This window comes from Protopterus annectens, chromosome 3.part0 (genome assembly GCF_019279795.1).
Source record: "Protopterus annectens isolate FY-2018-M chromosome 3.part0, PAN1.0, whole genome shotgun sequence".
NCBI classification, from domain to species: domain Eukaryota; kingdom Metazoa; phylum Chordata; order Ceratodontiformes; family Protopteridae; genus Protopterus; species Protopterus annectens.
In genome coordinates, this window is record NC_056731.1 from 641,042,001 (window position 1) to 641,067,315 (window position 25,315).

Below are 25,315 nucleotides of genomic sequence, written 5' to 3' on the forward strand. Positions count from 1 at the left end.
TGTCACCTAAACAAGGGACTCTCTGTGACCCGACCAGAGGCGAGTCAGATTTTAACGACAGATGCCTCGGACAAGGCTTGGGGAGCACACCTCAATGGAAAATGGGTGCAAGACACGTGGCCTGCCAGACTTCAACATTTACATATCAACTTGAAGGAGATGTTAGCAGTCCAATTTGCATTAATGGCTTTCAAGGATTTACTTCACCCAGGGCAAGTGTTGATTCTAACAGACAACACAACTGTCATGTGGTACATTAACAAGCAAGGGGGAACTCATTCGTACCCTCTTTGCAGGCAAGCAATGATTTTGTGGGAGACTGCTCTCAGTTTACACCTCAATCTTCAGGCAAGATTTCTACCAGGAGCACAGAACTCCTTAGCAGATGTTTTGAGCAGACAGATAGTGGATCCCCACGAGTGGAAATTGGATCCTCATGTATTTCGGAAATTGACAGTGATATGGGGAACTCCAGACATAGATCTGTTCGCTTCTCCACTAAATTTCCAGTTGCCAAAGTTTTGCACAAAAATGTTTCATCCCACAGCTTGGAAAGTGGATGCTCTGTCATTCAGTTGGAGCAATCTTCACGTCTATGCCTTTCCGCCTCTGCCTCTCCTCCCCAAGGTACTCTTGAAAGTCAGACAAGACAAGCCTTCCATGATACTAATAGCTCCAGATTGGCCTCGACAGCACTGGTACCCTCTGCTGAGGAGTTTAGTACGGGAGCCTCCATGGCCTTTGCCTTCGATTCCGCACCTTTTGTCACAGGAGAGCAATCATTTCCTCAATGTCAGGATTCAGTCCCTGCATCTAACAGCCTGGCATATTCTGTTCTAGACCCTGGAGGGTCGCAGCTTCCACAACAAGTTTTGAATGTTATTTTGGAGGCCAGAAGGCCTAGTACAAGGAAAGTTTATGCTGATAAATGGAGGAGATTTTTAATTTGGAGCAAAACAAAGGGCTTTGATGTTTCCAGGCCTGATTTAAGTGTTTCTCTTCAATGTCTTACAGAATTATTAGACAAGGGTTTGTCTTTCTCCTCTATAAAAGTTCATGCTGCAGCCATTTCTGCTCACTATGACTGTGACCCTCCATTTTCTCTCATCCTTTGTTTAAGCAATTTCTTAGAGGGCAAAGAACATAAGACCCCCGTAGAGCTCCTACTCCTGCCTGGGATCTCAATTTTGTGTTGGAAAAACTTACTTTACCTCCTTTTGAACCTGCAGCTACTGCTGAGTTAAAGTTTTGTCTTGGAAGACTGCTTTTTGTTGGCCATTCGTCTGCTAGAAGGGTTTCTGAATTACAGGCTCTTATGGCAGTTGAACCCTTCCTAATTTTTCATAAGGATAGAGTATCTCTGCGTACTAATCCTACTTTTATGCCTAAAGTGGTTTCAAATGTGGCCTTGAACCAATCAATTCATTTGCCTACTTTTATGCAGATCCCCAAAATAAAGGGAGAAAATTTTGCACACTTTGGATATTCACAGGCAGTTGCGTTATTATTTGAGCAGGACTAAAGGGTTCAGACAGTCTCAGCAGTTGTTTGTTTCTTTTGCTTTGGGTTCTCAGGGGAAACCTGTTTCAAAACAAACTATTTCTAAGTGGATTGGCTTTTGTATTGCTTTTTGTTATTCTCATCATGGTAAGAAGATTCCGGCTGGAATCAGACCTCACTCCACTAGAGCTACTGCCACTTCTACAGCTTTTTTAAGGGGAGTAGCTACTAAAGACATTTTGGAAGCAGCTACTTGGAGTTCAGTGCATACTTTTTCTAAACATTACCACCTTCCTCTTTATTCCAAATCTAGGGCTGGATTTGCCACTGCAGTCTTACAGGGCATTTTGGCAGCTCCCAATGCTTTATGATTTTGCCAGCCTCCCTTTACCTCTGCTTTGGGATTCTACCCATATGTAAGGACTGCAGCAATGTGAGATGAAGAACATAGTACAGTTTTGTACCTACCATAAATGTAGATGTTCGAAGATCATTGCTGCAGTCCAATTTACCCTCCCTCCTTCCCCTCTATAGTTTGGAATGGTTGTATGGTTTGGGTGGTAGCTGTTATTTGTACATGCCTTTTGGGAAGTATTCTATTTTTGGCTGTGGCCTTTCTTTTTAGGGCCTTCTGACATCTGGGGCAAGAAAAGACTGAGGATATGACATCGGTCATGCGCTTTAATACCCTGACGCTCTGATGTCAGATCTGAGCGCCCATGACCGACGTCAGCCTAATACTTTGGTATTCGGGCCGACCGAGGACAGCGGATTACCCATATGTAAGGACTGCAGCAATGTGGATCTTCGAACATCTACATTTATGGTAGGTACAAAACTGTACTTTTTGCTTCCTTCATGTTGGCTGTGAATTCAGTCCATATGTATATCAAGTATGTGCCTGTTGTAACAGTTTTCCTTTATAGGGTAAACTTTTTAAGTGACTTTTTTCTTGCATGCCTGTTGTAGAATATGCTTGTTCGTTGATAGCTCTTTGGATAGAGTTTGTCAGAAGGTAATGTTGCTCATTTTAAGTTCTGCTTGCAAGCTGCGCACATACTGTTTAGCAAAACAGTGTTACCATGAGTTTCTGCCTTGTTTCTATGTATGTAGTGCAGTATTAACATTTGAACAAGTTCTGTCTTCAGTTGAAAAGTACCCTAGAAAGAAAACTTTCCTGTTTTTGCTTTTCTTTCATTTAAGAATCAGAATGGCTAAAACATTATCAAATTCCTGAGCTTATCTGCTTTTGATCCACAGTCTGCTCCTAGTAAAGGCGTTAGATTGCAGACTTAGTTGAATCATTTTGTTGACTACTGTAGAAAAACCTTTATTTTAGTAATATTTTGTCTTTCTCTGAAAACAGAATCACTTTCTGGCATGCCTAGTACATGTCCCAGTCTGGACAAACCCATCACTGCCATGACCGTGTATGCTAGTTGTTTGCATTTCTTTTTGTTGATCCAAGAGAGGACTGAGCATTTTACGAGTCATTTACAGTAAAGCAAAGTGAAGGAGTGTAGTAATAGTAAAAGTGAAATTCATAATCATGTTATTTTAACTTTGTGGCTGAGGAGTAAAGTAGGAAGGGAGTTGCTGCTTTTGACACGTTTTGTTATCAACAGCATCTGGCTGAAGATGTGATCCAGAGATGTTTGGGTTACATACTAGGAAGAGTTGTACAAATGATTATATTTTGAGGGAAACAAGTTGAAAATATACAATATGAACTGGCATATAGTAATTAGAGTTGTCTGTTTTAGGTCTTTGGACTTTAGATTGAATTTTTTTTTTCTTCCCAGAAAACCAAACATATCAGCTGGAGTAGCATCCCAGATGACACCTGGAAAACTTGTGCCACCTGTCCCAGCACCTGGAAGAGCTGTGCCGCCTGGCGCATCATTTGGAAAAGCTGTGCCTCCTGGCCCATCATTTGGAAAAGCTGTGCCACCTGGTCCATCATTTGGAAAAGCTGTGCCTCCTGGACCACCATTTGGACAATCTTTACCTTCTATCCCACCATCAAATGTCAGAGGTCTCCCCAGTTCTAATATTCCTTCAGATAACTTCCAGAATCCTCCAAATTGGAATGATCCTTACCAAAATATGCATTCATTTGATGATATGCAGATGCCAGTTTCAAAGGACAGGGAGATGCCAATGCACATGGACAGGGAAATGCCAATGCACATGAACAGAGAGATGCCAATGCATCCACCTACAGATTTTCCTCCTCACCAATCAATGATAGAGGATATTGGTCCTTTTGGATGTCCATCCATGACACCAAATATGCATCCATTTGATAATCCATGCATGCCATTTGATAATCCACGCATGCCGTTTGATAATCCATGCATGCCGTTTGATCAAGCACGCATGCCATTTGATCATCCACGCATGCCATTCGATCATCCACGCATGCCATTCGATCAACCACGCATGCCATTCGACCAACCACGCATGCCGTTCGATCAACCACGCATGCCGTTTGATCAACCATGCATGCCGTTTGATCAACCACGCATGCCGTTTGATCAACCACGCATGCCGTTCGATCAACCACGCATGCCGTTCGATCAACCACGCATGCCGTTCGATCAACCACGCATGCCATTTAATAACCCACGCATGCCGTTTGATCAACCACGCATGCCGTTTGATCAACCACGCATGCCGTTTGATCAACCACGCATGCCGTTCGATCACCCACGCATGCCATTCAATCACCCACGCATGCCGTTCAGTCACCCACGCATGCCATTTGATCATCCACATATGACACAAGAGGAAAATCCTTACAGTAATTATATAGCAGCACAGAAAAAAAAAATGCAAGCCAATTTGCTGGCTTCACCAAATAAGAATAAGGATAAGAGTAAGAGTGCAAATCCGTATAGTAACTGGGAGGCAGCACAGAAGAGAAAACTTGAAAGTACAGAATCATCAGAAAAATTGAGAAAAATTAATGAAGAGAATGAAGCTGCCTCAGGGGGCTCATCTACAGCTGAGGTCTCTGCAAAAGTCTTATCTCAAGATGGTACATCATTAGCTGAGTCAGCAGATGAGTCATCCCGTTGTTCTCCAGCAGATGACTCAAAAGCAGCTGTCCAGTCCTCAGATGACCCATCTGCAGCCTGATCCTTTAACAGTTGACTGATTTCTGGCAGCTAGTCAGCAGCCAGCCCATTAGAAGCTGGTAGTTTACAAAATAGCCCAGCACCAACCGACCCATCAGCTGACTAAGCTTCATTCAGCCTGACTCATTCTAACCCTTCCCAGTCTTATTCACCTTCGCTAGAGTAAAATTACCACTTAACTATCAATTTGACTTGGATTTGGAACTAAACCACACCCAGCAGAGAGCCATGCTTGAGAAGAGATTGTTTTTGCATTCATTACATTATTACCACTTAGAAGAAAGTAAGCAAAGTCATACTGGAAACAGACTGCTTAGATCAACATGTTTAAGGATATGTCCCAGTATACATTCTTAGTCTTTTAAATAGTACTTTGCATTTTATGCCATACTGTAGATTATTAGTGAAGGATTTAAAAAAAAATGTTCCTGTAAAATATTTGCAGAAGTAACTGTAATAACCATCTAATGAGACTGGTGTGGGTGTATTAAGAAGTCGGAAGAATCTAAATGACTTGGAAAGTTGCAGGTTTTTTTTTTTGGTGGATGACACTGGCCTTAAAAAGAAAATTGTAGATAAAAAATTGCTCAGATGGAGCTTCACAGAAGGACCCTGGTAGAGCAGGAAGGATTTTAAAGATAGTAAAATACATGTTCTTAATGTTCTAGACTGAGTGTAATTCCTAATATTTTAATATAAAGTGCTGATAATTTTCTACTGAGGTGAGTAAATTCATTAAGCAAGATTGTTGCAGTAAAACAGCTTATTAATTTCAGGTCTGTGGGTTATATGCATATACAGACATACTTACAAGACAGACAGATGCACACGCACAGACACACCCATTTCTGCAGTATGGGAATTAGGATGTGAAATCCCCCTTCTCCTTTAAGTAGGCATTGACTACTTTTTTTCAGTAGGCATTGACTACTTTTTTTCAGTCCATGAACATTTGATTCCTATCTAGATAGCACTTTTGTAATATTCTTAGCTGTTCCACCACCATTCTAGTTGTATTTCATCCGCAGCATCTTCTTTCTTCTCTATCAATCTCCTCAAGCTGTTTACCTCACCTCCTCCACCAGGAACTGCTTTCATTCCAGATGTTCATTCCCCTGATTTTTGTGTGCCCTTGCTATGTTTGCATACAGTCTTTCCCTACAGAAGACTACTACACAGTGCCTACTAAGTACTTATTAGCTGGTTTGAGCTGTCTTAATGCTTAATATCCTCTCAAACCCACACACCAACAAGCTGATGCCAGACTTTTACCTGAGTCCCTTAACAGCCAGAGTAACCACTTATTTTTCCTCGTGTATCCCTTTTTTGTTTTCTGTTTGCTCCCACCAGCTTACCATAAGCTGCCACTGGCTCCTGTCCTCTGTCACCAGGTCTACTGGGCTTGCCTTAGCCTTCCCTGTGCTCAACCCATCCTCATGTCGAAGGTCGGGGAGGAGATTGAGGATGGTGGTGCAATGTCCTATTGCTGCTAAGGAGTATATCCCAACTCCAGTACCTCACCACAGCAATGTTTGGAAGCTCCATATTAGAGCTGTGTCAGCAAGTGCATATACAACCTCTAAGTGGTCTAACCACTTGAAACATGGAGCTTGCTTGTCTCTTAACTCTGCTGTAGTGCAGCTAGCATAGGTTGCCCCCCCCAGATAGGAGAGCTAATATCAAATGCTAGCCCATCCTTGGGGGGCAGAGGGAGATGGCTAGGCATGCAAGGAATATGCCAGCAGCAGTCTGGCTGTGATGTTAGGTGTACTCTCCAAATAGCATATGTTGTAGCAAGAGGTGAGCAGTACAAGACTGTGCATTTGTTTGGAGGCCAGTATTGTGAACCACATGCCCTTCGCTGCTCCGTGAGTCATTGACGTAAGAATGCTCCTAATGGTTGCCTGAATGGTGGCCTCATGTGGTCTGCTCCCATCCTACAGGGGAGCAAGATTGGCCAGTTAACTCGGGTCCCACGGAAATAATAAAATGGTCATTTGGCCATGGGAGGGCTGATGGTTAGCAGGCCAGTGGGATTATAAAATAGATTGTGTAAAAAAAGTGCTAACAGTTTCAACTTGGTATCCCACAGAAACAGGAGGGGAAATGCAAGGTCTGTCTTAACATGTAGCAGGATGACTTTGGAGCATAGGCAGTGCATGTACTAGTAGGAAAGTCCATCAAGTGTCAGTATTTCAATGTGGAATCCCACAGAAGCAGAAGGAAGGAACTCCAGGTCTGCATAACTGCCAGAATGCATAGTGCAAATGCCTGCAGGTGTATCAATTGTGCTGTCCCAGATTGATATCAGAACACCATAAAATGGCAAAAGGTACAGAGGGTAGACAGAATTCACATTTATGGTGGCAATTTCAGTCTTAAGGTTGTCTTACAACCCAGTTGTGTTCTGATCTGTCCCCAAATAGGAAATCATCAAATGGAAAAACATGGTGTCTGGGTATCTACTCTGTTTCTCACATTTCCAGATTACATTCTTTCCTTTTGGATTTTGCATTTGAAAAAAAAACCTACTAATACTTCCTTTTTTTTTTTTTTTTTTTTTTTTTTATGTTTTGCATCAATCCTTTGTTTTGGTAGATGATGAGGGGACCCGTGGGAAGTGTATCCCCCTTGGCAAACAGCTTGGAAGTGTACTTTTTTTTAGGGTGGGAGCATTGTTTTTCCTTTGGATGAACTGTTATAGCTTTCTGAATATCAGCCTGCCCGTGAAAGATGATCCTTCAAGACCTCTACCTGTGCTAGGTCATTGTCTTCAGAATCATGGACTCTTCTTCATAGGCATCTCCCAGGTCCATCAGGGTTCATTGGACCAGAGTAGGGACTACCCACTGTGGCCTCGCTCACTAGAACTTGCAGTTAAGACCTTCAAGTTAGACACTTGTTTGATATGTGGTGGGACCTGGCTTGCAACAGGAGTACACCCTCAGGCAGTACAGATTTATGCCTGCACCAGAACCTGCACAGGCCTCTCTTTTCACTTTGCTGTAGCAGCTGTGCCCTTGAATTTCTGTGAACATTTAATGTGTGTATTGTAACTGTAAAATTCCAGGGGGTATTTACACATGACACATCAGGAATATTTTGGTAAATTTGGGGTAAGCTTGGCTAGGCCTAAAATGGCTGTTGGGCTGATAGCCTAATAACCATCTTTGAATCCGAATTCTGTGCCACCAAACAGCATTTACCTTTCATATTCTTAACCGAGATGCATCAGCAAGCATGGCCTGCCCTTCCCAGATTTTGGGTCTAGGCGGAATGAGATTATACCTTGTTCTACATCCAGGAAAGGGGACTTGGAGGCTATCTTGTCTAAGAGGATAAGGATAATGAACCTTCCCCTTTGGATAACCCTTTCCTTTAGAGAAACGTCTGGCTCATGAAGTCCTCTGTGGACCGACCTGTGTCCCCTGCCTTGTTCCCCAGAAACATCTCCGTGGGTTGTCTGGAAGTAGGGAAGGAGCCATGAATCATTCCAGCTGTGGAGCTTGTGCTTGAAGATGATGTTTTTGCAGCCTGTAACCACCCAGATATTGTTGAGTTGGTGCCAAGGCAGAAGGCTGGTGCCTCTGCAAGTCCTCCATCATCTGTTGAGTGGATTGAGACCCTTTCTGAACACTATTTGATCTCATGTCCCAGAGACCAAAACATATTACTGTTATCACTGGATAAGAAGACTAAAGCTGTGAACAGGGGTGGTGGTGAAGAAGATTTCTCCATTACATTTGGGACTGGATCCCTCCACTTTTTCTCAGATTTCCAAATTTCAGTCTTTCCTGTCGGATTAGACATTTGGAAAAACTTTCTGTGCTTCCTGATTTTGGAGTCAAGAAGGATCTAGTCAGTACTCAACACAGCTTAGTGTGTGGCGAGGGACCTCTGTAAGATGAAGAAAAGCCTCACTGTGCATGAGAACCTGTATAGTCACCCCACCTCTTTGCCTCCTTGTCCGTTCCCAAGTCAAACCATCTTCTTGGCAAGAAAAAAAGCCTTTTTGCAGCCCAGGAGTGATCCTGAAGCAATTGGCAGTTTTGTATCCCCATTTCTGCTGAATCTCCTAGGGTCACACTGCTAGCCATGACTGTCCTGGTTTACTCTGGTTTGGGGAAAATTAAAAAAAAAAAAAAAGTGGGTTCTCCACATGGTCATTGTCAGCCACATCTAAGCCATACCTCTCAACTATCCAGATTTTTGCCTAATATTTTGGGTATGTTCCTCATAACTTTTTTTTTTTTTTTGGCAAATCACTGAGGACTGAAGCCACTAAATAATGACATACATTTGAGTTTTAGACTTCATATCCTTCAGAAAATGCCTGATAACACAAATCTGTTATTCTAACAATGTTCTAAGTTTATAAGGGCAGTATTTAAAATCTCTTCCTGTTTTTGGGCATTGTTCAGATTTCCTGAACTAAGAGTTAGAGCGGTATGGTCTAAGCTTATAGTTGAACCTCTTGAACAGCTTCACATGATAAAAAACTTTCTCTTCAGAGCTTTTGGAAGTGGTGTGAACATAATGTAGACGAGGTGCAGAGGCTGTCCCTCCTTTGGAATTAAGCCAGTGATTTTATTCCTGCTTTTTCATTTCAGAAATGACAGAATATTTCAGTTGCCACATGGACATTAGCTGCTTCAACAAGCACATTGAGTGCAGTTGTATTCCATATGTTGCTTTTCTAGGTGATCGTATCTCTGGAACCACAGTGTACTTGAGTGGTGCCACTAAACATAATAGATGCTTTTTCGCACGTTATCATCTGGGGTCCACACAGGGGGTTCTTTCACTTTGCTTTATGTGGCACTGTTTTCAATACAAAAAAAGTTTAGCTTGTTTGGTCTCTCTCCTTAGTTCCTAGTGTGTTTACCATGGAGCTGACTGTTGTAGTAGAGACCTTTTATAAGCAGAAACTTTGAATGTTTTTATAACTGCATGACTGGCTTCATAGGGGGATTTCTTGGTAGTGTCCCTGACTTGGGCGCTATGATGGTTGCATTTATTTGAGGGGGGGGGGTCTGCATGTATTCTTTCTGATTCCATCCTGGGATTGTTTTCCACAGGGCAGAGTTGGACACTGTCCAGTTCTGGTCATTGTTACATTCACAGATGGTCAGGAAGGTCAGGTTTGTGAGATCCATAATGATGACACAGAGGAGGGTCCAGATTTATACTTTTCTGTGCCTTCTGGGCTCTGTTGGTCACTGCTTTCTTGGTCCCCTTTGCTTGCCTGAGTGCATACAGGTATTGGAATGAGCTATGAAGTGCCGGTGGTTGTAGAGTCGCCAATATTTATAGCTTCTGGTTTCAGCTCATTGTCTGCAGGCTCTTGGGTAGTGTGGACAGTCTTCATCAGCCTCTGGGTAGGTCATCTTTTCCTGCAGAAGTGCTCAGTATAGGTTCTGACTCTTGCCTCACACGTATAGTGGGAGCATCCATTAGCTTCTCCTTGTGCAAGAAGAATGCCTCTTAATGCTAAAAAGGGGCTGTACATAATCCAGCTACATCTGAGGGCAGTGCTTCTTGCTATGAAGGCTGTGGGTGAGAAAGCTGAGACCGTATCACCTGATTCAATCCAACAAACACTCCATCATGCGATACACAAGCCAGAAATATGCCACTTACTTATTTCTCTGTATAGATAAAGTGCATTATTACTTTCTAATCCATTCACATCCTGTGGATCTCCCTAAGCCACCCTTCCAGTCCTCTTATGGCACTGGTTAGTGATGAGCTTCAAATGACAGATGTCTTTCAGGAATCGGGTGGGGTACCCCTGTGGGTGACCTGTTTCCTATGTGGGACATTGCAGTCAGCCGAATTTTCTGCTCTGTGTAGTAGCCCAAGAGGGTTGTCATTGGATGCATCCCCACTCCTGTAGCAAGGGAGATTCTTGCATACCTTACCACCAGTGTTTCTAATTCCATGCTTTATTGCAAATTTCAAAAAAGAAAGACCAGTGCTCAGCCTTATTGCACCATGACAGTTCTGAATAGTGTGGTTTCAAGCGCTGAGTTCCTTAGCTGCACAGAAAACACTCCTGCTCCAATCTGGGAGAGGTGTCCATTTCCACCTAAGGGTATGTCTCTGGTTTAGATATCTCTGGACTTTGTGACTGGAAGTGTATTGTTGACTGCATTTGATAGAAGACTTTCATCACATCAGACTTATTTTCCTAAAAGGAAAAGTTTCTCCATTTTTGGTGAAAGGTATACTGTTTGCCCCACTTTTGTTAGTTGTAGGTGATTCTTTCTTACCTTTTCATCACCTGTATGATTTGAGTTCACCAGTATAGTCAAGTTATGTGTCCACTAACTCTGCCCATCATGATTATGGAGAGCAGGACTGTAGCCTAGCACTGGCTGGTCACCCACTTTCTTAAAGTGGTTAACTCCATCCTTCTCTTTGGGACTTTAATTTCATTATTAGTGGGCTTGCCTATCCTACATTCAAGCTTTTTGGTTCAGTGGCTGTGAACTATATCTTTTAGAAGGCACTTTTGTTGGTGGACATCAGATTTGCTTGCAGGATCTTGGAGTTTGTGATTCTCATTTGTAAGTAACCGTACTTAGTCTTTCACAAGAATCTGGTAACCCTTAGGACCAACCCATGTTTCTTCCTGATAGTGGGTCTGAATTGTTCTTTAACCAGTCAGGTCATTTCCCTGTTTTGATCGAAAAGTAAGACAGCCCTTCTTACCATGAACTTTGCAGTGAGAGCAGACGCTCTACCTAATACATTAGTTCTGAAAAGCTGAGTAATTGTGCCTTGCCTTTGCTCCAAGAAGGGTGGGTCAGGTAGTTGCCAAAGTGACTCAGAGTGGGTTGCTGACTGCATTACCTTTTGCTGTCACTTTGTCTAACCATTGTTAAAGGCCACTGTGCCAGAGATGTTGGTGTTTCTTCTTACTTGAGAAATGCATCTTTTAAGAGTTCTTTTTCCAGCTACTTACTTGTTGGTTCATACTTTGAATGTAACTGCAGCAGTAGTATGGCCTCCTTCTGTAATTTGTCTTCTGAGCCTGCCACCCAACATTTGTGTGATTTAGGCCTTAGTTAATCCATGGACATAGTGCATGTTTCAGCTTTTTCTGCCCATTGTAAACTTTTGGAGGGTAGGGTTGTGGTCTAGCAACAGTTGTCAAGCAGATCCTGAAAAGGGACTGTACGTCTCTATCTGCTTTTAAAGAACCAATGCCCTCTGTCGGATCTGAACTTTCATAATGAACACATTTTTCTGCCCCGTTTGAACCTCCTTTTCAGCAGGGCTGAAATTTATTATGGAAAGCCTCTTTATCCAGTGCCACCACCCCTTCTTGACACCATTTTGGAGATGCATTCCCTCATATGTAAGAAGCTTTGTCTTTCATGAGACTCAAGTGACCTTTAGGGAGCAGTCAAGATTTCTTCCCAGAAGCGAGTTCTGAGTTGCTGTTTAGGAAGTCCTTGTCTTTCTTTATAGGAGGAGAAACCAGGGGAGAAAGGATCCTTCACATCCTGAATGTGGAGAGTCTGCTCAGATTTTACCTTAATTAAGTGTGTGTGTTAAAGAATTCTTATCGATAGTCTGTCTGCTTTGATCTGTAAAGGCAAGAGCTGGTAGTTGCTAAAGAAACTTTCCAAAGAGATTGCTAACTCCATTATCTTTTGACATGAGAGACTGTTGGAAATTGCTGCGGTCATAGATCACTCCACCAGAAGAGTAGCTACTTCCCGAATTTCTCCAATGCAGGTGTGTTTGTGTTGTTCATTTACTGTAGTAGACTGTGTTTCACTTGGCTTCCATCCAGTTTGTGTTCAGATTTTATTATTTTTCTAGACCACGGGCCTGAAACTGCAATGTGCTGTGCAGTTATCCACTTCAGTGGCCATCAGATTCTCTGGTTAGATTTTCTTTTGTGTAACAGTACATCTTGTTGCATTTCTGAAGCGGTTGATCAGACTGATCGGTTAAATGATTAGGATGAGTCAGTGAATGCAAATAGTATTATTTCTGACCTTTAATAATACACAAACACGTGTAATGCAACCCCAAAATCCCTGTTAGATTAGAAGAAATAGATATAAGTATTGTCCTATAAATACAGTAGTAAAGATTATTTTTTTTAGTCGGTTTAGAGACCTCTTTTTCAGATACAGTTATGTTACAGACTGATTTCATGTAATTAGATTGGCTTCAATTAAACCTTCTTGGTAGATCCTGACTACTCTCAGGTGTTAGTACATACCAAGTACTAACATCCCTCCAAATATAAAGTCTTAGCTGGCAGCTGTTCCAGTAGGCCAGTTTTCTACATCTTCTATATATTTTTTTCTTTGAACAGTGTACATTTGCAAAAAGACTGTTATTCTCCTTATCAGGTCTTAAGTTATACAAGTTCTGTGCAAGATTTATGATGATAGAAAGATCTTGTTTGCTTCCCAGTTGTTTTTTCTATAAATATTGCAAATCCTGAGTAAAATTTGAAACCACACAGTATAGATAGCCAAGTTTGTAGATAGTGGAGGGGTTTCATTGGTTCATATCACTGGCAGAAAACAATCTTCTTCTCAAGTGTGAAGTGAAATACCATGAATTAATACAGCATTACTAACCAAGAAAGTAGTAAAAGTCAGTAAATCATAGACTAGTTTGCAATGAGTCTTTTATCCATCTGCATTTTATTTTGGTGTATAGTTAATCTTTGCTGTTTTATTCTTTTTGTCTTGTGCAGATGTTTGCTTTTATATTTGCTCTTATTGTAAAGTATGCATGTGTAATGCTAGGTTTCAAGGTAGTTTCTGACTAAAATACAAATTTGTTACAGCAGTGATACAATTTCATAGATGTCTGTTTGATTTGAAAAATTCACCTCTTTTGTTGTAAAGCAGCATTTACATGCATTGCCTGTAGAATGTGTAAACCACTGAAGATTTCAACTTCATTGGTGAGAAGTTAGTTATATGATTGTACTGTTAACTAGTGTGATAATGCTCTGCAATTAGTTGCCTGTTTGCCTGTATAAGCAGATGTTAAGGTGTTTGCATTATTTGTTTGTCTTTAAAGATTTTTTCTTCTGAATTTGTGAGTACTGCTGAAAAATATTTAAAAATATCATGATGTATTATTATATTTGCTTTTCCATAATGGCTTGGTAGTCATTAATAATTAATAAATGTGTTTATTCTGCAGTCAGTTTGTAAATTATTGTGTTAAATATGTGCTCACAGTGACTTGCAATGATCAGTACTTTAAAGGTATCCTAAACCATTATTTTTCCACAGCAGCTATAGAAGGCTTACACTCCCTGGCTTCTCTGTAGCTTTAGTTGTGCACATTGAGCATTTTTTTAAATAAGTTCCATGAATAATTAGACTTAGTGTACATAACACTGCTGCTGTTTAGATTTTTTACTTTTTCAGTGCTGGTGTTAAAATACAATGTCCTTCCATTCTGCTGGTGCAGTATTCTTTACATGAGGAAGATTGCCTGCCAAGTGACCCACCACTGGCCGGTTTACAAAGGTTTTTGGTGTCCAGGGTGCGTGGTACATCGCATGTAGTCTGCTGTCGGACATGGGCTGTAAAAGTGACATACGCACACACCATCCTCAGAAATTCTTTGCCATCAGGCAGAACACACTTCCCGTACGTACGGTCCGACCACTGAAGAATCTTCTACTTAATTAAGTGCCCCATTGGGGAATCCTTTTCTTGCTTTTGGTAAAGTTTTAATTTTAACATTCAGGAAGGGCAAATGTCACTGTGGACATCAGATTCCACACATGGAGGCCCATCAACAGTGCCTGGTTTGTCTTGAGCCTTCCCACAACCATAAGGCCTGTCCTATCTGTCAGTCGTTTGTTCCAAAAACCCTCTTTCCGTATATCTGGAAAATCAGCATCTCAAATTCCTTGCAAAAAGGATGGAGGGACCCTCGACCTAAGAAGCTGAGTCTGTAGCAAAGCTGAAGGCCAAGAAACCTAGGCGGGAAGCCTCGGTGCACCTTCAAGGCCTGACATCCCCTCTCCCGGTCCCCCAAGACAACTACCAGTCCAGAGATTTGCTGTAGACCGTTTTCCGAAACACAGGCTGAACCCATAATGGAGGTCGCCATGGAACAGAATAGTAGCACATTCTTGGAGGTACCGCAGGCATCAGCTCCAGACATCCAGGCAGAGCCATGACTCATTATTTTTGAAGGCTACGAGGGATTCGGTCCATCCTTGTTCATGAGGAAGTGGATTCAAACATCACAGAAAGCAGGCCTACATCTGGCCTGCCTTTTATCCATAGAGTGGACATGCCCAGCAAAAAGAAGCAGAAAACCATGCATGTTTCTCCTCCTTCCAATCCACAAAAGGATTGGCAGGCCTCTTCTCAAAGTGTCTGCAATGCTGTTATGTCTCTAAGACCCCCCCAGGAATTGCTGTCCCTCTTTCCCCTAGGCCTGCTCCTTCACAAAAGGAGGGCTAGGGAAGAATCTTCATCTGAGGAGGACCTTTCTTCTGATGAGGACTCTCTAGCATACTCTACTCAGATTCTCTCTCCTTTTGACTATGCTTCCCCTTAGGAAGATTCTAATTGGACAGACTCCCCTGTAAAAGAGATTTCTTTCAGTGACACTCTTACTAGATTGTAAGAGCATATCAAATGGGAAACCTCTGAAATGACAGATAATCAGAAAGGATGATATGATTTGTTGCAAGTGGATACCCATAGTCCTCCTGCTTTTCCCCCATCCTTCTGGCCTTCTTGGAGGCCTTTGCATCGTCTGGCAAGACCCCTGACTCTCTACCATCAGCACCCCAAAAAACTGACAGGTTTTTATAAGGTGCCTGCAGATTGTACTTGTTCAGAGCACCAACAACTGATCCATCAGTCATCTTGGTGTTTTCTGACGTACCCTCTAGACTTCTTCCCTCCTCTTCCTTGCTTCCCTTAGACAAGGACAGCAGACATTTGGAAAGACTTGGCAAGAAAGTTGATACATCCGCCACTTTTGCATTTAGAGCTATAAATTACCAGACCCATATGACTGGAGAATAAGCATACTAGAGCCAGTGCAGAAGAATACAGGGGACATCCACAACTGTGGGCAGTATGGCGGTATCAAGCTCCTGTCAAATTTCATGAAGGTCCTGGAGAGGTTGATTGATAAAAGAATACACAGAGTAGTTGAAAGTAAGATGGGAGATGAGCAGTAAGGATTAAGATCAGTATGCAGCACAACTGACCCAATGTATGCAGTGATAGTTGAGAAGAAGCTAGATATGAGGAAATGGTCCGATGAGGCATCTCCCCAATAAGAGGTGCTGCTGCACTCTTGAGTGTGTCATCCTTTGGATGAGACGTTAAACCAAGGTCCCATCTGCTTGAGTTGGTGGTAGCTCAGGGGGTGTGTGTGTAAAAGATTCCATGGCACCCATTGAAAAGATTAAGGGAATGTCCTCTGATGTCGTGGCTAAACAACCCCTAGTGGTATAAATACCACCTCATATGTACACTGAAAAGAGGGCACTAGCCTAGTGAGATCAACCAGGTCAATAAAGGATAAATAAAATATAAATGTGAAACTTGAACCCTTGATTGGAAAAAGAGTGCGTCAGTAATGCTATGGAGTAAAACTGAACATTTAACAGCTCCCCGGCCTACAGCCGAGACAAAGCACTGATGTCCTTCAAGGATGCATCTGCAGTCATAACAAATGGGTTGTCCTGTCATCAGGCAGCCCTTGATCGGCAGTTCCAAAGTCTGGGACTGGCTTCGGCTGGTGTCGCACTTCACCCGACGTCATTGCGGCAGTTTTCGGGTATAAAGGCATCAGCCGACGCCATTTTCCTCAGTCTTTCTTGCCGCGTGGCGCCCGAAGCAGAAGCTGTTCGCAAGTGCCGGTCGGTCAGATCCAGAGATTACTACTACCGAATACTATTTCGAAGACTTCTATAAAGCTAAGTACCCCATTGGGGACTCTTTCTTGCCTCAGCCGATGTCAGAGAAAGTTAATAACTGTTTAACTTGTGGGAAACAAATACCTCATAAGGATTTCCACTCCTATTGCATACATTGTTTAGGCCCAGACCACGACGTAGCAGCTTGTCTAGCCTGTGCTTCTTTTAACCGGCGGATGCTTAGACGTCGCTCGGACTGTTTTGAAAGGGGTAAAGTTATGTACAATGCAGTGCTCTCTGAAACTGTATCACATCAAAAATGCTTGTTTCAAGTGTCAAAGCTACTGCCATATCAGATTTTCACAGAGCTTGCAGCCTGAGATGCTAAACAACAAAACCTTTTGTCAGTGTAACTCTGTGTGGAGTCTGCATGTCTTCCCCGCTGTTGGGTGGGCATTCAAAAGACATGCATAAATGGGTGTGCCTTCTTTGAAGGTTGAACGTCGAGCTGGCACCTCAGCGTTCATGAAAATCTACTGCCAATCATTAGCAGACCAGAGTTCTGCTGTGGCGACCCCTAACCGGGAAAAAGCTGAAAGACAAACAACAACATGACTAAATATTCCTCTGACCTACTCTCTCAGCTGTCTAAAGTAAATTCTGAATTACCTGAATCTGAGAACAAAAACGTAGATACATCCCTGTTAGCTACTGCTTCCCAGGTTATCAGGCATTCTATCAAATGTAGCTGTGATGCAGTAGAGGCATCTGCTAGGGAAGCTGCATCTGGGTCTGTCCTCATGAAGTTCACATGGCTCAGGCTACACTACCACCCTTACCTGAGGATAGCAAATCAAAACTGATGGGCGTTTCCCTGGACAATGAAGCCTTGTTTGGATTTGCAGCCGCAGAACTTTTCAGGACCTTGGAAGAGAAAGGCAAGGAGATGAAAGACCTGAAACACCTCCTAGTCTCTCCGGTCCCTAAATTCCAGAGAAACTACTTCTCTAAACCAGCCTTTGTCAGGAGGCAATCCAAACCTGCTCAATCCAAATCCAAGAGTACAAGAAAGAGGCAACAATCCTTTCATACTCCACAACAAACCCCAACTTCAGAACAGCCCTTTCCTGACAGACCAGGGTCCATCTGACTACCTGGACCCCGACCCCCCCCCCCTCCTCCCTTCTCCCTTCACGTATTCCATTCAAGCCCGGTTTGAGAATCCATTATCAAAGACTCTTGAGTATCATCCATAATAAAGAATGGATATTTCATGGTATGGGAGTCTCTTCCACCATTCAAGGGCATTCCCTAACCTCCCAGAGAGCTTTTATCTGTATTGCCTTCAGTGCTTCATCAGCTGTTGGAGCAAGGCACCTTCCAACCAGTCCCTGTCCATGAAAGAGGAAAGGGATTCTATTTTAGGCTATTCCTGGTCCCAAGGAAAGAAGGACCTTGGAGACCCATCTTAGACCTAGCCTTCTTAAACACCCATCTAAAGGTACCATCCTTCAGGATGCTCACGTTACAAATCTTGTTCCCCTGATCCTACGTCAACGACAGTGGCACAGGAAAATATGTTTCTTGGGTGGCGTAAGCCAGGGAACCTTGTTGGCTAGGCTTACGTAGGCCCTTGGGCCGATAGCCTAGATGAACCTAAGCCTTTGTGGCCTCCATAGACATAAAAGATGCCTATCTTCATATTCCTGTCTACCCAAGATACAGAAAATATCTAGGATTCTCTGTAGTCTCTGGACATTTTCAATTTTCTGCCTTGCCCTTTGGTCTCTCCACCACCCCAAGGATCTTCATAAAATCGCTAGCACCACTGGTGGCATTCTGCAGACTGCTGGGCATCTAAATCTTCTCATATCCGGATGACCACCTGCTCCAGACAGACTGTTCGTAGTTGCTACAGTGAGACCCCAACCACACAGTCAACATTCTTCTTTCCTTGGGATTCACCATAAATTAAAAAAAAAAATCAGACTTCACGCCTACCCAGGATCAGATTTTCCTGGGGTGCAGGATTCAAACCAACGTCATGAAGGTTTCCGTCCCCCTAGAAAAAGGCCCAGGAACTCTGTTTGTTCTTTCTTCCACAGTCCCACATTTGAGCCAGGACCTACTTCAGGGCTCTGGGCTTTATGGCTTCCACCACACCAATGCTTCCTGTGGCAAAAATGCATATGAGGAAATGTCAGTGGTACCTAAAGTCAGTGTGGAATCAGCATGCCCATCCTCTGGAGTCACAAATCCCTCTTTTTCCCTGCCTGAAGAGAGAAATCGTTGGAGGATCCAACAACTCTGAACCAGTCCAGGACTCCCACTTCATCCTCTTCCACCAGTACTGGAAATGTACACAGATGCTTCAGAATCAGGCTGGGGAGCAGCCTTTGGTGCCATGAAAGCTGAAGGCACCTGGTCACCCTCCCAGAGAAAAGAGCACATCAATGTAAAAGAAATAAGAGCACTATTTCTGGCGCTCCAGGCTTTTCAGCCTCTACTCATTCCAGGGCCCCTCAAAGTCTTAATAGACAACATGACAGTGCTCTGGTATACAAATAAGCTGAGGGGGCTGTTCATAATTACTGTGCATATTAGCTCTACAAGTATGGGAACTAGCAGTCAAGTGCAGACACCTCTTGAGGCAGTATATATTCTAGCCAACCTGAATGTTTTGGCAGACACTCTCAGCAGGTCCAAAACACAACCTCAGAAATGGATGCTTCACAGGGGTGTATTTCTGGACATTGTCCACCAGTGGGGTATTCCACAAGTGGATCTCTCTGCCTCACCCATGAACATGCAACTTCCCTTGTTTTGTGGCAAGGACCCACGCCCTCTGGCCTGGAAGGTGGATGCCCTAAGTTTTTTTTGGAGAGAGATGTTCCTATATGCATGCCCTCCCCTGCCTTTTATTCCAAGAGTCCTCCTGAAGATTCAGCAGGACAGACCAAAATCTTGTTGGTGACTCCCTTTTGGCCAAGACAGCTTTGGTTCCCCTTACCCCTGCATTTAGCCAAGGGCAATCATCACAAGTTACCCCACCATGTGGACCTATTCACACAACACAAGGGCTCATCCTCACTTGTCAGTCCTACAAATGACAGTGTGGGTGATAAGGCCCTGATTACTTTCAGACACCTTTTCTCAGAGGACATGCTCAGGGTACTGCAGGAGACCAGGAAACCCAACACAAGGAAATCTTATTTATCCAAATGGAAAAGATTTTCATTCTGGTGTCATTCACATAAAATGGACCCACTAACAGTGGATATGTATTTATTTTATTTTTTTATTTAACATCTGTTTACCAGGAAAGTCTGACTTAGAACGAAACCAATTTTCAGCGGAGGCCTCGGGAGAAAAGCTCCATACAGAGAGACCAAATTTACCCAAAGTCTTGTCATACCTCTGTGAGTGCTGGAGGCCGGACTAACTTGCTCTTCAGTAAAAGCTCAGTTGTCAGCCATCTCTGCCTGTCTGCCTCTCTCACCCCCTTTGGCCTCTAGATTTGAGGCCAAACAATTTCTGAAAGGCATCCTACACATGAGACCTTCCAGGAGACCAGTGCCTCCTCCCTTGGATCTTAACTTTGTTTTGGAAAAGTTGACCCTGGCTCCCTTTGAGCCAGCAGCATCTGCTTCTCTAAAATTCTGCTCCTGGAAAATTAACCTGCTTCTGACAGTCACATCTGCCAGAAAGGTCTCAAATTTTCAAGCCCTGATGGCATCCCTTCCTTTTCTAGTCTTCCATAAGGACATGGTTTCCCTCCGTACCAACCCCTCCTTTATGCCTATGGTGGTTAATGAGTTGTCATTAAAAAAAGCAATACACCTTCCCATTTCTTCCTCTCCCCCCAAACATCTGCAGAAAGTGTCCTGCGTACTCCAGATATGCACATGCAGCTTAGGTTTTACCTGGATAAAAGCCAGGATTATCAGGAAAACTGACCAGCTGTTCATCTCCTTCCACCCAAGAGCCCTAGGGCTACCAATCTCCAAGCAAGACTATCTCTTCTTCAGTCTGTAAAGCTGTAAAGTTTTGTTATAAGCACCATGGAAAGAGCCTTCCCTCTCCATTGAGGGCTTACTCCACCAGAGCCATAGCTTTGTCTGGTGCTTTTTTTTGAAGGATTGGACACTTAACTCTATTTTGGAGGCTGCCACTTGGTCTTCAGTTCATACCTTCACCAAACATTACAAAGTAGATAACATTTCCATGTTCAGGGCAGGGTTCACTAGGGCCATTCTCCAAGCTTCCTGGAAAGCTCCTCTGCCTCTTCCTCCTCATTCTCATTCTCCCCATGATCTTTTGCAGTCTCCCTCATGTAAAGAATACTGCAGCAGCAGAACAGAAGGACATGGATAAGTTGTGTAAAATCTTACAATAATGTTAGATGTCCTTCTCTGTTGCAGTATTCTGTCCCACCCTCCATCTCCCTGAATTTGTTGTTGCATTTATGGCTCCTTGGATGTCATAGTGCTACCTCATACTTCTCAGCAGATGTTCGTGTTTCACTGTTGACTGTTGCAGTCATTACATTTGGGTAATCTTGCTGGCAGGTTGACCTCAGTCGGCCTGAATTCCAAAGTCTTGGGTCCTGCATCGGCTGTCGTCGCCCCTTCCCTGACATCAGGTCGTCAGGGGTATAAAAGGAGCAACTGACGCCATTTTCTTCAGTCTTTCTTGCCGCGCGGTGCCTGAAGCAGAAGCAAATTCGCAAGTGCCGATCGGCCGACTCCTGAGATTTTCGAGTTCAAATTTCAGATCCGAAGTCTTCTATAAAGCTAAGTACCCCGTTGGGGAAACTTTTTTTCTTGCTCCAGAACCGATGTCAGAAAAAGTTAATAATTGTATTTCTTGTGGGAAGCAAATACCTCATAAGGACTTTCATTCTTACTGTATTCCTTGCCTAGGCCTTGATCATAATTTTCTGGGTTGTCAGTTTTGTGCTAGATTTAACCAACATCGGTATGATTATGCTTTAAACTACTTTGGACGCAGATTTAATTATCCAGAAATGTCGGAAAGCCATCCAACTACCGGAGTTCACAAAAAACACGAAGAAAAAGAAAGACAGCTGAGGCCCAAAACCGACAATGAATCTTCTCCTAAGCCAGTCGCCGGTTCGCTGGTTCTCAGTGAGCTGCTTTCGCAGCCCCTGACGACCGCTGCTTTAGAGTCGCAGGCCGCTACCGACTCCCACGTGGAGTCGGCCATGCCACTGGAAATTCATAGTATTGGAGCCTCGGACACTAATCCTTCAGATGAGTCCGGAGGCGCTGAGCAGACACCGGCTTCTGAGGGTATATTCAGACCCAAACACCTATACATTAAACCGACTTCAAAGGCAAATACTAAAACATCTTCAAAGACAAAGAAGCAACCTCAAGAGCCACGTGGACAGGCCTCCATGCCCAAAAAGCAAATGCTCAAAATGGCAGAAGACTTGATTACCTTGATCAGGGGTTCCCATCCCCCTCCTGATAAGAGGCCTAGGCAAGAGACTGACTATGAATCTTCAGATCAGGTTTCCATTTCTTCTGATTCCTCTTCTGATCAGGAATATTCTTTTCCCCCCATGAGGATTCTGATGCTGAAGAATCCATACCTTTAGTTTCTCCTCCTGAGGATTATTTTTTTGGGGAAACCTTACATACCATGAGGGATCATTTCCACTGGGAGAGCCAAGATTTTTCAGAGTCTTAAAAGAGGCTCAGGGATTTTCTGTTACTACCTCAGCACAAGCCACTAGCCATCCCTCCTGTGTTAGACATTATAGATGATGTGTTTTCGGAGTCAAGCCTTACCCCTGACTCCTTGCCTCCAGCTCCTGTTAAGCCTGACAGATATTACAGGGTTCCTGACTCACATACATTCCTTTTTAAAAACCCTGCTGCAGACCTGGAAACTATTTCTCAGGGTCCCAAGGGTGTTAAGGCTTCCACTGCAAAAAACGCTACCCCTTCTGATAGGGATTCTAGAGCACTGGATAGAGGGGGGGAAAAAAGGTTTACACATCTGCTACCTTGGCTATAAGGGCCTTAAACTGTCAGTTTCATATGCTCAAATGTCAACAACATGTCTTGGCATTGCTTAAACAGAAGATGTTGTTAAATTCTGAATGTGCAGAAAAGAAGGAAATGCAGGATATATTGCATGCAGCTGAACAAGTTGGAAAGCATACTTTGCAGTGTGGTTTTGATTCTTTAGAGGCCTCCTGCAGGGTCGCAGTTACTGGTTCCGTAATTAGAAGACATGCTTGGTTAAAGGAACAAAATCCGCCTGATCATGTTAAAGTTAAATTATTAGATGCACCTTTACAGCATGACTCTTTGTTTCGTGTTAAGGCAGAAGAGGTGTTAAAGAAACTGGAAGACAAGGCTAAATCTATGCAAATGGTCAAATATTTCTTACAAGTACAGCCACCTAGGTTTAGTAGACACTGGTCAACAAAGAATTGGTCCTTTCCAGTGTCAGACAGACCTCAAAGGGGTAGACCCAGACACACCAGAGGCAGATCCCAGGCTCAAGATTCATACAGGTCAAAGCAATGGGGTGCTTCTACCTCCAAAAGTGGAGAAGACAAATCACAACCTTACAGGAAACAGTCCCAATGACTTCCCCCTGCCGGCACCAAGCACTTATTTTCTGGCAGCACCCTTAGGGGGAAAATTATCACTTTTTTCTCAAAATTGGCATATTATAACCCAGGACAAGTGGGTACTAAATATCATGTCACAGGGCTACAAGTTCCATTTCCATACCCTGCCAAAGGCAAACGGCTGGCCAGATCTGCCAAAAAAAATCAATGGGCAGAGGCATAAAAACAAGTTTCACCCTCGTGGACATGAGGACCATTCAGCAAGTGCCAGAGCAAGAGCGGGGACAAGGATTTTACTTAAGACTGTTCTTGGTACCCAGAAAGGACATGGCCTGGAGGCCAATACTGGACCTATGGATTCTGAACACATTCCTGGATATTCCAAAATTCAAAATGTTGACTTTGCAGCAGCTTCTGCCCATGCTGGGGAAGAACGCTTGGCTTGTAACTTTAGATCTAAAAGAGGCATACCTGCATGTCCCAATCAGACAGATATGCAGAAGATAACTCAGAGTCCAGGCTGGCTCAATGCATTACCAATACTCTACACTGCCCTTTGGCTAATCTACTGCGCCCAGGGTCTTTACAAAGTGCATGGCATCAGTAATTGCATTCTGCAGACTAAGAGGAGTACAGATATACCCTTACTTGGATGACTGTCTCATTCAAGCAGAGAACAAAGACATCCTTCTACAGCATCTGGCGTTTGTGAAAAAACTTCTAACATGCCTAGGGTACACAGTCAATGAAAAGAAATCAAAACTAGTACCCTCTCAAGAGATAATATTCCTGGGTGCAAGCTTAAAAACAACTGCCCAGATGGCTTATCTCACGCCAGACAAAATACCTATTTCAAAATGTTAGAAAAATTCTGCAGGCTTTGGGCTTCATGGCATTCTGCATCCTACTCATTCCATATGCAAGACTGCATATGAGGAAACTTCAATGGTACCTAAAAAGTGTTTGGACTCAACATTGCCACAGCCTGGAAACTATAATTACTCTCATTCCCTGCCTGCAACAGGAGTTTCTATGGTGGGCAAAGGCTTGTCACCAAAACAAGGGACAGCCATTCATATTACCCCCAGCCAGGCAGATACTAACAACGGATGCATCAGATTATGCCTGGGGGGCCCACATGGCAGGAAGATGCATTCAGGGTACATGGACCTCAAACCAAATGCATCTACATATCAATCAAAAAGAGATGCTAGCTATTCAAAATGCCCTGACAGCCTTCAAAGACCTGCTTCATCCAGAACAACTGCTGATAAAGACAGACAACACCACGTTCATGTGGTATATAAACAAGCAGGGGGGAACACATTCTTACCCCCTTTGCAGACTAGCCATGACTTTGTGGGACACAGCTTTGACTTACCAAGTACATCTGCAGGTGCAATTCCTGCCAGGAAGGAAAAATACTCTGGCAGACGAACTAAGCAGAAACCTCATGGATCCCCACGAGTGGCAGCTGGATCCACAAGTCTTCAGCATGATAACAAGGAAATGGGGATGCCCAGACATAGATCTACTTGCCTCCCCTCACAACTACCAATTAAAGAGATTTTGCACAAGGATTTATCACAGACAAGCATGGAAAGTGGACGCCCTATCCTTCAGCTATACGCCTTTCCCCCTCTGCCTCTCCTCCCCAAGGTACTCCTAAAGGTCAGACAAGAGAAGCCAAAGATAATACTGATTGCACCAGACTGGCCCCGCCAGCACTGGTACCCAATATTAAGGAGCTTGTCTCAGTGCCCAGCGTGGACCTTACCTCAAGTACCGCATTTACTGCCCCAGCAAAAGAATCCGATCCTGCACAGCCAACTCAGGACTTTAAACCTGGTAGCATGGCGGATAATGTAGCAATACTAAACACACCTCTCAGCAAAGCTGTGATGGATGTCATTTTGTAAGCCAGAAGGCCTAGTACTAGAAAATCTTATGCTGGAAAATGGAAGAGATTCTGTGCTTGGAACCAGGCACAAGGAACAGATACAGCTGTGCCAAATATTCCTCATATTTTACAATGCTTAACTGAGATGCTGGACAAAGGCCTATCTTTCTCATCTATTAAAATTCATGCCTCTGCTATTTCGGCTCATTACAATGCAGAGCCACAAATCTTTTCTCATCCCTTATTAAAACAGTACCTCAGAGGAGCCAAACATTTAAGGC

General features: G+C 43.4%; 1 protein-coding gene across 1 annotated transcript in view; it reads left to right on the forward strand.

Moving 5' to 3' along the window:
- Positions 1 to 13,825, forward strand: part of LOC122796505 (calcium homeostasis endoplasmic reticulum protein-like) — a 755,064-nt gene extending 741,239 nt beyond the window's left edge. The window contains exon 5 of the mRNA XM_044065037.1: positions 3,303 to 13,825. Coding sequence (XP_043920972.1) covers positions 3,303 to 4,641 — 1,339 coding nt within the window. The 3' untranslated portion in view covers positions 4,642 to 13,825. The remainder of the gene's footprint in view (positions 1 to 3,302) is intronic.
- Positions 13,826 to 25,315: the final 11,490 nt, after the last annotated feature.